The sequence below is a fragment of the Bison bison genome, unplaced genomic scaffold (genome assembly GCF_000754665.1).
Source record: "Bison bison bison isolate TAMUID 2011002044 unplaced genomic scaffold, Bison_UMD1.0 scf7180017864180, whole genome shotgun sequence".
Taxonomy (NCBI): domain Eukaryota; kingdom Metazoa; phylum Chordata; class Mammalia; order Artiodactyla; family Bovidae; genus Bison; species Bison bison.
The window spans coordinates 6,077,498-6,089,569 of NW_011494752.1; the positions used below are offsets into that span (position 1 = coordinate 6,077,498).

Below are 12,072 nucleotides of genomic sequence, written 5' to 3' on the forward strand. Positions count from 1 at the left end.
AAAGCACAGTCAGTGTGGGTGCTGACTGCACTGTTGTTCCCATTCTGTTCCCCAAAGGATGAGGTGGGTGACCAGCACAGCTCATTTCTCAATCCTGTCCCCTCTCCCCCTGCCCTTCAAAGACCAAGGCCTTTCCACAGCAGAGTAAAGCAGAATAAGCAATACAGTCCCATGCCAGGCAAGGCACCTGAAGCCACCTACTGTGTCAGTCCAACCAGAGCGCACCGAGGGCTTGGCACACTGTATTTTATGTCAATCCCTCTTTCGGTGAATGCGCCTGCAACTCCCAACTCAAAGATAACAAAGGAAGTTAACAAGGCTCCATCCAACCTCACCTCCTGAGTACCCATGTCATGATAACCCTCACTTGACAGCACTGATGAATTTCAGGCTGGAGATGGATCTGGCACACGGCAACCATTTTCTGAAACCAAAGCATTTCCTGCTCTGCTGGAGAGTCTGTCCTCTCTGGTGATACAAATGTGCACACAGACTGCGGGAATGTTCTGTCCTGAGCCCATGGCTCCCACAAACAAACAAACAAAACAAACCCACACAACTGAGCTGGAAGGTCTGGGTGTTATTTATTGATAATAGTTTACACACATTTGTCTTCCCATGGTCATTTCCTTCAAGGCATAGGCACAGAGCCCTCTAGAAGGGCAGTCTCTGAACCAGGGAGCCAGAACACTGGATGCACACGTCTTTGGCAGGCCCGTACAGCTCTGGCCGGATGCAATCCTTCAAGCTGGAAATCCGCCGGGTATTTGAGACACGAAGGTGGGAGGCGGAGAGGAAGGCCACAGGACTCTCATCTCGGGCCAGGCCTGCTCTCTCTATTCAAATCCATTCCAGGACTCTGGGGCGGGGGGAGAGCAAATCAAATCAGGCCCACCCACCTTCACGGAGGCAGATTCTTCAATCCGTGCCATTTGTACACACCTGCTTCTGCTGGTCCCGCAGTTAAAGAGCATCAGCTTTATGGTAAGAGATGGATCACTTCCTCTGACCCACCCCAGCACCTCTCTTCAGCTGGGTCTGTGCAGAAACCATTGGAGAAACCCGAGGCCTGTGTTCACCATTCATCTGCGTGTGCCATCTTCCTCAAATCCTGAATGAAGGGTTGGTTGGAGGCTACAAGTTTACTCAGGCCTCCCACTGACTCCCAGCTCATTACACACAAGGCCCGGCCTTTCTTCTGCCAATTGTCAGTGCCTGGGCAGGAGTGCCAGCCAGCCCCAAAGGCAGGAGCCAAGCTGTCTGTGTAGGCACTTAGCAATTTTGGGTAGGAAGGTAAATTAAAAAAAAGGGGGATGGAAATGAGAAGAATCAAAGAGCTTCATCTGATTGAGTAAATAAGAGATCTGAAGTGATTTTACTTTTATTTCCTTCACTTTAAGCCAATCATGAAGTTTCACAGTGATTTCTGGGGCAGGAGAAGGAAGGTGGTGCTGAGCAACTTCGGGGCTGTGGTCCAGCTGGCCCAGGAGGTGTGGGTCTCACTGGGGCAGCTGGAGGAGCACCGACTGCCCGGCGGGCAGGTAGGTGATGTTCCGTGAGCGCGACAGCTGGTACGCGATGTCTTCCGCGGCCTCCAGCTTGCGCAGCTCGATCAGGCCGTCGCCTGCAGTGGCGAGCGAGTTGGCAATTAACTCCGCCGCCTTGGAGTCGCCCTCTGCGGAGATGATGGCTGCCTTCTTCTGCTGCTCAGCCTGCAAGGGTGGAGGCAGAGACCAAGATGACACTCTGGGGCGTGGATGGCGGGTTACAGCCTCAACAGCCCTGTGTTAGGCACCCTCTCTGGGTCCTGAAATGAGCTCTGGGATTTCACCGCTCCCTTCAAAAGGGCTCAACAAACACTGTTCACTCAATCCTCCTTGCCCCCATCATGCCCACTGCTCACTACTATAGAGACACATTTCTGTTGGCTGTATAGACAGCTGTCTTATTTCAAAGTCCTCAATAACATTAACAGCAACTGAGGCCAGCCACCTACTCTGAGCCTGGAGGATCCCAGGCCAAGGAAAGCAAGAGAGAAAGGAAGGTAGACTCAACCTTCATCTTTCCCTCCAGGCCCAAGTCAAAGTGACTTTCATCAAAACCAGTGCCGCCAAGTAGGAGCAGCAGGCACAGGATGCTCCTTGGACTGTGGGCTGAAGGGGTTCCCAACCAGGAACTTGGGCAGACAGTACAAGACCTCCTGGCTCTCCCAGCTCATATCAACAGGAAGACGTCTATCTACAATGCATGACCTGCAGAAGGGTGGGAGGAGAGCGCGGTGCAGGGCCTCCCTGAGGTTAACACACAGCTGCTCAACTGAGGCTCTGGGGCTGTTCACTCAACAAATGTTTACGGATACCTAGTATCTACCTTAGGCATGGTTTTGATATGTTCTAGATGCTGGAGAGAGGAAGAAAAAAGAAAAAACAACTCCACCCGCTTGGAGTCTATATTCTCTAAAGTTAAATGTCTACCCATATATCTTTCTTTGTTTGATTCTAAGGACTAAGGCATCTTGATTAGGAATAAAAATCCAAGTGTGTTAATGGTGGGGAGAAGGAGATACATGAAATAAATACACCTTCGCAAAGACTGAAAGACCAGGCCCTGTGCAAATCCACTGCACGCCAGCACACTGACACATCTGGATGGATTTAGTGCTTGAAAACAATCCAGCGACAATAGTGTATCTGGTGCAACGTTTGATCCTTTAGGCTGTCAGCTTTCACTGTGTGACCAAGGCTAAAAACAACTTCTCAGTGAAGCTGAAAATATTCCAGAAGAAACATTTTTATTTGTGGGAGAGTTTTGATCTTAGGGACGTGGAAAAGAAATTACTCTTCAATGATTTAGGAACATAACCTCACATATCTCTGACTAGACCCTAAAGACTCTGGAACCAATTGCAGGAGTACAGTCTTTTCAATCCCCTTCCGATGATCCCGGAAGAAGAGATGACAGATGATGAATTTCCAGGCCACCCAGCAAACGGGGCGGCTGAGCACAGGAGAAAGGGGAGAGAGGCTCCTGCCATCTGGTTGAGCACTCACCTTTTCCACCACAAATCTGGCCCTCTCTGCTTCCTGCTGAGCCACCTGTTTGGCTTCCACCGCTTCTGTGAACTCCTTCCCAAAGGTCAGATGCGTCTAAGGGGAGAGAGTGAGAGCGAGATGAGGCATTGTAATTGCTTTGACAGGGCTGCTGCAGAGCCCCCATGGTGGCTGGAGGAAGAGGCCAGGAATGGCTCTAACAGCTGGAGACAACGAGGCCAGAACACCCTTCCACCTCCACATCCGTGTCCAAACTGAGCTCACAGCCCAGAATCCTCAGCTGCCCAAGTGCTCCTGTTCAGCACTGTCCTCAGGTAGGAAACAGCCATGGGCACCAGAAGGTGTCTGCTCAACTGACCACCTCCCCAGGGGAGGAGAACGGTGGCTTCCAGGACCCCCAGCACCGACAAGTGCTCTTCCAAGGCCCTTTGATGCCTGCTCAAAGCCCCCAGAGAGACCAGATGGAAAACTGAGCCCCTGAGAGTGAGAACCACACAGCTGGTTCTCAGGGATTCAAGAGTGTGAGCTCTCCGCTTATAGATTAACCAGTCCACTGCTTTCTCACAGCATCTCCATCACAAAACAGGAAGAAGAGGAGTGAGACTTCCAAATCATGATTTTGCAAATCACAGTATTCCTTATGAGCAAGTCCTTCTGGTAAAGGGTTTAAAAGAAAGAGAAAGCAGGTAAAGATTATTGCTTAGGGTGAAGGTTTAAAATTCTGATTATGCATAGGTCTTCCCTAGTAACATAAGTGACCAAGTGCAAATAATGGGAACAGAGCTCAGCACTCCTAAAGCCAAATTTATTTATCTAACTTTTTATTAAACGGGAAGAATAAAGGGGAGAAGAGTATGAGTTTTGCTATCAAATTCTACTTGTTTCATTCCACCCCCACCCTCCCAATCTCTGCTTTAAAAAAAAAATAAGCAGCTCAAACCCTCTTCTGGAGAGTAAATTGCAGTCCATTGTCTTTTCAGGACTTTCAACACTCCTAACTCTTATACTGCAGCTGTTCTACCTTGCTTGCTCCATTACTGGACTCCTGTTCAAAGTTTGGGGAAGAAAATATGATCCTGAGCACTGCAAATGAAGTGCGCAATTAAGGAATAAAATTTCTTTCCAGAAGGGCCAGCTGAAGGCAGCAAACTCCCCATGAAACCTAATTTTCTCCTCACACCTCTTAGACACCGTTTCTTGTGGTCAACCTGCATTTCCCCAGAATGGACTATGTGGTTAAAACTTAGCAAAATGCCAAGGTTCTCCTTAGGTTTTTACTTACTATGTTCTCATGGCCAAGGTGTTTAGATTAACACTAAGCGGGAGGGCCTGAGAAACTGCCCCGGTCTCAGGGCCAAGTGGCTGCAGCTGGCATCTTGCCAGTAGAGGGAACCCAAATGCCTCCACGGAGGCAGTGCCCTGGGGTGAGCCATGGGTGTGCACAGGGTGCTGTTTAAACAGCTGCACAGATGCCGAGTGGGAAACGGTGCCTTTCCCCAGCGACGCGCAGAACGGAACAGGAAACGCTCTACTTCACTACCCGAGCAAATCACTCCAAATGATTTTTCCCAGAGAATCAGAAACACGACCCCTTTCCCTCACCCTCCCTGATCTGAAATGCTATCCTGCCTGTATTGCTTTCTGTCTGCACTGCGGCATTCAATGTCGTATAAATACACAGACCACACAGTCTCAAGAGGGTAACTCATGCCTCAGAGATGCCCCCATACCAGGCTTTGGGGGACAGAACCATTCATTTACACTCTATCACCTTTCACAGGGAGTTCTCAGAGATCACGTCACTGTACTTCAAACCCTAAGTGTTAGGAAAGTCCCAGGGGTCAGGCTGGGAGGTCCGTGCCTGGGAGAAAAGACTATGCCAGCTGCTCCCCAGTCTCTAACAGATAGTTTCTGCGCCAAACGAAGTAAACGTGACAATACTTCTGGGAGCCACGAGGAACACTCAGCCTGGGGAAGGGAAAAAACCTAGTGGCTAGGGACCACCTGGGCAGGACCGAAAATCAAATAGAAACGCCTGTGGCACAGGGCTGGGAAAAGAACCCTCATCTGAAAATAAACCCAAGGAGACTGTCTCACAGCACTAAGAAGGTTCATTGTTTTCCAGTCTTCATCAAGGAAAGTGCAAGGTAGGACCTCACAGTATCTACCCAGAAACGGAGCCAGGCACCCCCACCCCCACCCCTCAGGCTCCCCAAGACCCTTACCAAGGATACGTCATCCAGGATGAGCCCAAAGGTCGCTGCTCGCTCTGTGAGGTCATCGCTCACCTGTCTGGAGACCAGCTCTCTCTGGGTGATCAGTTCTCCAGCATCAAAGCGAGCCTGGTTCCAAGGGAAGGCAGAGGAGCCAGTCATGATTGCGAAGAAGCAGAATCCCAACCAGTCATCACCAAGCTCTTCCTGACACCGAGTGTGCTCTTAGGGGCAGGGCCCGAGGACAAGGCCCTGCTCACTCACCACCACGGACTTGAGGATCTCTGTAGTGATGGATGGCAGCACGCGCTCGTCGTAGTCCTCGCCGATGCTGGTGAAGATGCGAGGAAGCTGACTAGCAACCGGCCGGAAGAGGATGCGCAGTGTGATGTTGACATTCTGTAAATCTGAGGGCAGGGCACAGATGCTGGAGTTAAAAATACAGATCACATGGCCTCCTATGACCTCCCCTATGCCAAATGTACTACAGTTTATAAGTAAAGTGGCTGATTAACAAACCCTTCAAGGTGAGGTGCACAGGTTCATGGTTTCTTTGGTAGAGAACCCAGCAGAGCACCAGCGCTAATAACTTCTCAAAGGATTCTGATGATGACAGCTTTTCTGTGTCCTGAATGCCCTCTGACATGAGCAAATTCAGATTATAGGTCTAGTAGGTGCCATGGAATCTCTGGAATAACGAATATTTTAAGCAAAGAGATAAGCCAATGCCAAGAATTCTAGGATAAGGCCTCTCCAAGGCCAGGTCAATGTGGCTCAAGGCAGAGTATGCCTCAGAGAGATGACTGTGAGCCCAGTGGACTAAGAGTCCAGAGCCTGGCTGTGCCTTAACTCTAATGTTTACTTATTACACAGCCTTAGCCTCTCTCAGCTTATTTCCTCATCTGTAAGAACAGGGATGATATCATCTGCCTTCCGGGCACGTTGGGGGAAACTGAAGGAGGAGACAGATATAAGGCATTCTGTCAAATATGCAACAGAGGTGAGGGGTTATCAGACTCATTGAGAGGCCGCTTCTCATTACTGGTCAAAGGACCCAGGAAATTACAACTTCCCCTGACAATCCAGTTGTGCTTGGGGCTGAGGCACTGCTTGCAGTCATCAACAATATGGATCAAGTGCCCACGAGATGAGTTCTGAACCAGGCACCAGAGCGGGAAATGGTTACACACGCGCTCGTTAAGGCCTTTAAGTTAAATTATTTAATTATATGCAGAGTACATCATGAGAAATGCTGGACTGGAAGAAGCACAAGCTGGAATCAAGATTGCTGGGAGAAATATCAATAACCTCAGATATGCAGATGACACCACCTTTATGGCAGAAAGTGAAGAGGAACTAAAAAGCCTCTTGAGGAAAGTGAAAGAGGAGAGTGAAAAAGTTGGCTTAAAGCTCAACATTCAGAAAACGAAGAACACGGCATCTGGTCCCATCACTTCATGGGAAAAGATGGGGAAACAGTGGAAACAGTGTCACTTTCTTTTTTGGGCTCCAAAATCACTACAGATGGTGACTGCAGCCATGAAATTAAAAGACGGTTACTCCTTAGAAGGAAAGTTATGACCAACCTAGATAGCATATTGAAAAACAGAGACATTACTTTGCCAACAAAGGTCCGTCTAGTCAAGGCTATGGCTTTTCCAGTGGTCATGTATGGATGTGAGAGTTGGACTGTGAAGAAAGCTGAGCGTTGAAGAATTGATGCTTTTGAACTGTGGTGTTGGAGAAGACTCTTGAGAGTCCTTTGGACTGCAAGGAGATCCAACCAGTCCGTTCTAAAGGAGATCAGACCTGGGATTTCTTTGGAAGGAATGATGCTAAAGCTGAAACTCCAATACTTTGGCCACGTCATGCGAAGAGTTGACTCACTGGAAAAGACCCTGATGCTGGGAGGAATTGGGGGCAGGAGGCAAAGGGGACGACAGAGGATGAGATGGCTGGATGGCATCACCGACTCAATGGACATGAGTTTGAGTGAACTCTGGGAGATGGTGATGGACAGGGAGGCCTGGCGTGCTGCAATTCATGGGGTCGCAAAGAGTCGGACACGACTGAGCGACTGAACTGAAGACGTTTCTTAATGAACCCCACCCCACTGTTGATTTCCTCTGATGTAGTAGGCAGGCCAGACCCTTTATAGGAGGCTCGGCCTCTCCCTCGTTGGGAGAAACAGGACAGATTAGACAATACCGTGTCCCCTCCCCTGTCCAACTCACTTCTCACTCTCAAGCACCAGCACAGAGGCCCGTTCCGCACAGCTCCCCTCTGCTCTCCTACATGCTGCATTCACCACACCCCACTCCTAACGCCTGTCCACGTCTGTCTCCCTTGCCAGACTGAGCTCCTAAAGGCTCCCGCTTTACTCATCGCTGAACTACCCCTCCCTCTCACCCAGCACAAAGCCTGACACTACTACAGAAAGCAAACATTCTCCGAGGACCAGCAATATCCACACGATCCTCTCCTCCCGCACAGAAAGGTCACAGCCGAGCCAGCGTCTGCCGCTCCATTTACTGCCATGCACCTCTGTGTGTACGATGGGGAGGGAAGAACCGTGACAGCAATTCATTTCGGGTTCCAACCAGGGAGTCGGGGGCATGTCAGACACCAGGTTGCTCTCAGAGACGTGGGCCTTGGCCCAGGAGGTAACAGTGTGAGAGCAGCACTGCTGGAAACACAGGCCTGGAAGCAAAGGCAAGCCAGCTGTGAAGGCAACACAACGGGTGGATCAGTGTACAGTCACCTGGGGAACAAGAACTGGTGGGGAGGGTCAACCGAGAGAGAGCAAAGGCACGTTCAGATTTCTTTAAAACTGGATCGCAAAAAAAAAAAAAACTGGATCGCTATGCGACTACTGAAATACATCCGTTCATTTCTCTAAATTCATACAGTTGTGTGTGTATCTTGAATATACAGGCACACCTCATTTATTTGTGCTTCGCATACACCGTATTTCCTACAAATGGAAGGTCTGGGGCAACAGTTTATCAAGCAAGTTTATTATCACCATTTTTCTAACAGCACCTGCTCACTTAATGCCTGTATCACATTTTAAAAAATACTTATTTGGCTGATTTGGGTCTTAGTCGTGGCACACGGGATCTTCTGCTGCCATACGGGGACTCTCTAGTTGTGGCTCACGTGCAGCCTTTGTCGTGGGATCTAGTTCACTGACTGGGGATCGAACCGGTATCCCTTGCATTTCAAGGCAGATTCTTAACTACCAAGAAAGTCTCTCTGAGTCACATTTTGGTAACTTACAATATTCCAAACTTTCCAATATTATTACATTCATTATGGTGATCTGTGATGTTACTACTATAATTCACTGAAGGCTCAGATGATGGTTAGCATTTTTTAGCCATAAAGTATTTTTTAATCATGGTATGTACACTGTTTCTTTAGAGATAGAGCTGTTGCACCTGTAATAGGATACAGTATGGGATAAACCTAACTTCTATATGCACTGGGAAACAAAAATATTTGTGTGACTCGCTTTATTACAATATTTGCTTTGTTGCAGGGGTCTGGAACTGAACTCATAATATCTCTTCAGGCATGCTTGTATATTTCTTTTTCTGTAGCCACATAAAACTCTTCAGGAAAAATATTTAGGGAAGTTCAACCCATTCTGGATCCCACAGCTGAGACCCACAGATGAGACTCACCTTTGCTACCAGTGATTACTGGCACATTACGTGGTCGAGAGCGGCAGTCAAAGATAATTGGTTTCTGTACCCAAGGGATGAGGAAGTGAGTCCCTTCTCCTACGACAATGTCCTGCACTCCCCGGAACCGGTCAAAGATGACAGCTCTGTGCCCAGCATCCACTGGGAATGAAGGATAACAATGGGTCAGAAAAATCCCCTCACCCTTTAACCGAAAGGATTGCGTCTGAAAGACCCCTGGTGTTTTCTGTTCATATAGTAGGTCTCTTGCTCTGTCTTCCCACACTTCAGGACTCCAGAGGCTTCTTAACAGCTACAAAACAAAGCAATCACTTTCTGTCCCATGTCCTCCCAAGGACTTCGGTAACAGGATCTATTCTCAGCATTCTTCCTCCTTGAAACAACTGGCTGCTGATTATTAACCACTCCACCCATGAACTCCCACCAACACATTCCTAGGAACCAGCTCCCAAAACTTCCTTCTAAAACTCACAGTCCATCCTGGTTCCCATTTAACCCAGAGTTCCCAGAAGCAGCACCCTTCCTACGGCAATCCTGAAATTTGGAAGTCCTCATTTTTTCCTTTCCAACAGCTTGGTTTCTCTAAACTCTGAAGGGGTTATAGAGCTGTCTTGCTAATTTCAGAGAGCAATTAATGATGGTGATTACAGTCTAGCCATGCAGGGTGGCCAGAAAGATCAGAGTACAAAGCTGGGCCACAGAAGCAGAGCAGGCTTTTCTGATCAGCTGCTTTCTGTCTCTGCCTTTTTGGACTTTATAGTTGGTCCAGTATCTTCACTCTGAAAGTAATCCTCCTGCTGTCAGAGGCTCGCACGAGATGGGTCAATCTACTGCTGCTTTCCAACAGTGAAAAGTTAAGAGAATATCAAAGCAGGAGGGGTCTTAGACATAAACTAGTTCAATCCTGCTGCTTGACCAACAAGAAAGCTGAGTCCTATGGAGGGGAAGGTGACTTGCCTAAAGTCACACAGGAAAGTGGAAGAAAATCTAGCTGTTTTGTTTTTTAATTTTTGGCCATAGCACTCCATCTGCAAGACCTTAATTCGCCAACCAGGGACCAAACCTGAGCCCCTGCAGTGGAAGGACAGAGTCTTAACCACTGGACTGCCAGGGAAGTCCCCAAAAGACAGCTTCAAGCCTGGTTACGCTGATAAAAGCTGGGCAATGCATCTCAAAGATATTTTCTCGGGAACAACTCAACTAGAGCAGAGCAAAAGTTTCTGCTCAGATCAAGGTCACCAAATGTCTAAAGCCCTTGCTGAGTTACTCCCCACACAGGCAGAAGAGAACACACTCTCCATTTCAACTGGCCAGCAAAATCCTGACATACTGATGCAGCATCACTTTAACAGGAGAAGGTGGCAACACCCAACTAGGTTGGGAGGCTCTTTGTAAAGAAAGGCTCTGAGAGAACCTAAGGCTCCAAGGACAGAGGTTCTGATGACAAGGCCATCACATGGTGCAGGATGGCAGCAGGTGAGCCTTCTTGGTCAAATATATTCACAGCAAGTGGTTGCCAACAGGAGTGTCACATGGGCTAGGCAGACCAATGAAAATCCTCTGGCAAAGGTCAGTGACCCACCACCCCTCAGTGCCTCACCATTATACAAGGCAGAGTTCACCACGCCTCCTGCAACGGCTAAGGCAAGACCAAACTTGCCAATGGACTCAAACACTTTGGCAGCCATGTCTCCTTTGGCTGGACTCACTCACACCTAAGGGGGTAAAAACAAAACAAACAAAACAACTCAATCCCCAATCCTCAGAGGAAGCCCTCTCTGAGGCATCACCTGCATTTCTCAAGCTAGCTATTTATTTCCCCAGTCCTGAGAGCTCTAAACCTTCAACTGAAAAACATTTCATAAATAACACTCTGCAGCTTGTAAAAGTGTATAATCAATTCCTCTGATCTTCTTTTTCCGCAGCTTGCTTCTTTTTCTACTACTTAAGAAATGGCGTCTGGGGGTATTGGTTCAAAATGGGAAGGAGGCATGGGCTGGATTACCCATAGAAAACTTAGCACCATACCAAAACAGCCTCTCATCTCCTGGACCTGCAGGCCCCAGAAGAGAGGCTGTGGGGTTGGTCTTGTGCCATTTTGATTCAGAAAAGAACATGATTCCAAGAACAAAACAACAGTAGCAGCTAACTTTTACAACAGGGAGTCTTCTAACGGCAACTGGTGTATTTAATCTTCACATCAACCCCTATGAAGTAGAGGACTACACAGATGAGGAAACTGAAGCACAAAGAGAAGTTAAGTTACAAGAGAAGCCTAAGATCAGGCAGCTATGAAGGAGGCAACCAGGATTAGAACCTGGAGGTCTAATTCTAGAAGACACAGCTTAACTCCTCACCAGCGTTTCTCAACATCAGGTATTAAGAATGAATGACCTGTTATTACGGAAGCAGGCCCTGGATGACGTTCTGGGGCCAACAAATCACGAGAAATAACAGGGCCAAAAAGGTACTAAACAGCTGCACCGCGAGCAACAGCCCTGGAACAGGTTGGGGTGGAGGCAGAAGCGGGGCGGGCGGGAGCGCAGCTGACCTCTCTACAATCTGCTCTTGCACTTAAACTTTGTCTTTCCCCGCCCCATCGTCGTCGGCCACTTCAGCCTCTCCTCTTTCTCAGGCCTCAACTTCTGAGTATCTTCATCTCTATCCGTGCACTTAACTATTCTATTCCCGTGATCAGGACGCCTAGTCCTGACCCCTCGGCCTTTCCATTCCTAATAGCTTCTGGATTATTCCTCACCCTGCCCCCATACACACCTACCTCACTCTACGCAACTCCAGGCTCCTCCCAGGCTCACCCCCTTCCCCTCCGACACGAGGCGGACCCAGGCACACACTCCGCCCGCCCAAACTTGAGGAGAATGAGAACGCAGAGGGGGGATTGCAGGGACTCCAGAACGCGGACCACAGCCGCTCCCCAGCTTTCTCACCTGCTTCCACTCTGACCTCCACATGAATTCCCCAGCCACAGACAGCGCGTGCGCCGGACAGCTCCTTCACGTCCCCGCCTACTTCCAAGATCTGCGCTTCGGATTGGTGAGGACGAGCGCTATGCATTCTGGGAAGGGTGGCTTGCTGCCTTAC

General features: G+C 48.8%; 1 protein-coding gene across 3 annotated transcripts; it reads right to left on the bottom strand.

Annotated features, from left to right (window-relative positions):
* Nucleotides 1–565: 565 nt before the first annotated feature.
* On the bottom strand, nucleotides 566–12,002 carry PHB (prohibitin). 3 transcript variants are annotated; one of them, XR_825531.1, is made up of 8 exons: nucleotides 11,919–12,002; nucleotides 10,571–10,685; nucleotides 8,950–9,111; nucleotides 5,528–5,670; nucleotides 5,276–5,392; nucleotides 3,051–3,146; nucleotides 943–1,712; nucleotides 568–859 (listed from the first exon to the last, which is right to left on the bottom strand). XR_825531.1 is itself a non-coding variant. In XM_010842763.1 (7 exons), the coding sequence occupies exons 2-7, from the start codon at nucleotides 10,656–10,658 to the stop codon at nucleotides 1,500–1,502; spliced, it is 819 nt and encodes a 272-aa protein (XP_010841065.1). In that variant the 5' UTR covers nucleotides 10,659–10,685; nucleotides 11,919–12,002; the 3' UTR covers nucleotides 566–1,499. The 3 variants fall into 3 exon arrangements, 2 of the variants coding, with proteins under 2 accessions (XP_010841065.1, XP_010841066.1); XM_010842763.1 differs by having other exon boundaries at nucleotides 566–1,712; XM_010842764.1 differs by lacking the exon at nucleotides 11,919–12,002 and adding an exon at nucleotides 11,750–11,912 and having other exon boundaries at nucleotides 566–1,712.
* Between the last annotated feature and the right edge of the window lie 70 nt (nucleotides 12,003–12,072).

What these genes read in the sequence shown, in the direction of transcription:
- PHB (XM_010842763.1), bottom strand. Translation starts at nt 10,658, where the DNA reads ATGGCTGCCAAAGTGTTTGAGTCCATTGGCAAGTTTGGTCTTGCCTTA. An exon ending in AGTAATCACTGGTAGCAAAG is followed by an intron (nt 5,671 to 8,949) that starts GTGAGTCTCATC and finishes CCCTGCCCTCAG; the next exon opens with ATTTACAGAATGTCAACATC. An exon ending in CCAGATTTGTGGTGGAAAAG is followed by an intron (nt 1,713 to 3,050) that starts GTGAGTGCTCAA and finishes CCACCCTTGCAG; the next exon opens with GCTGAGCAGCAGAAGAAGGC.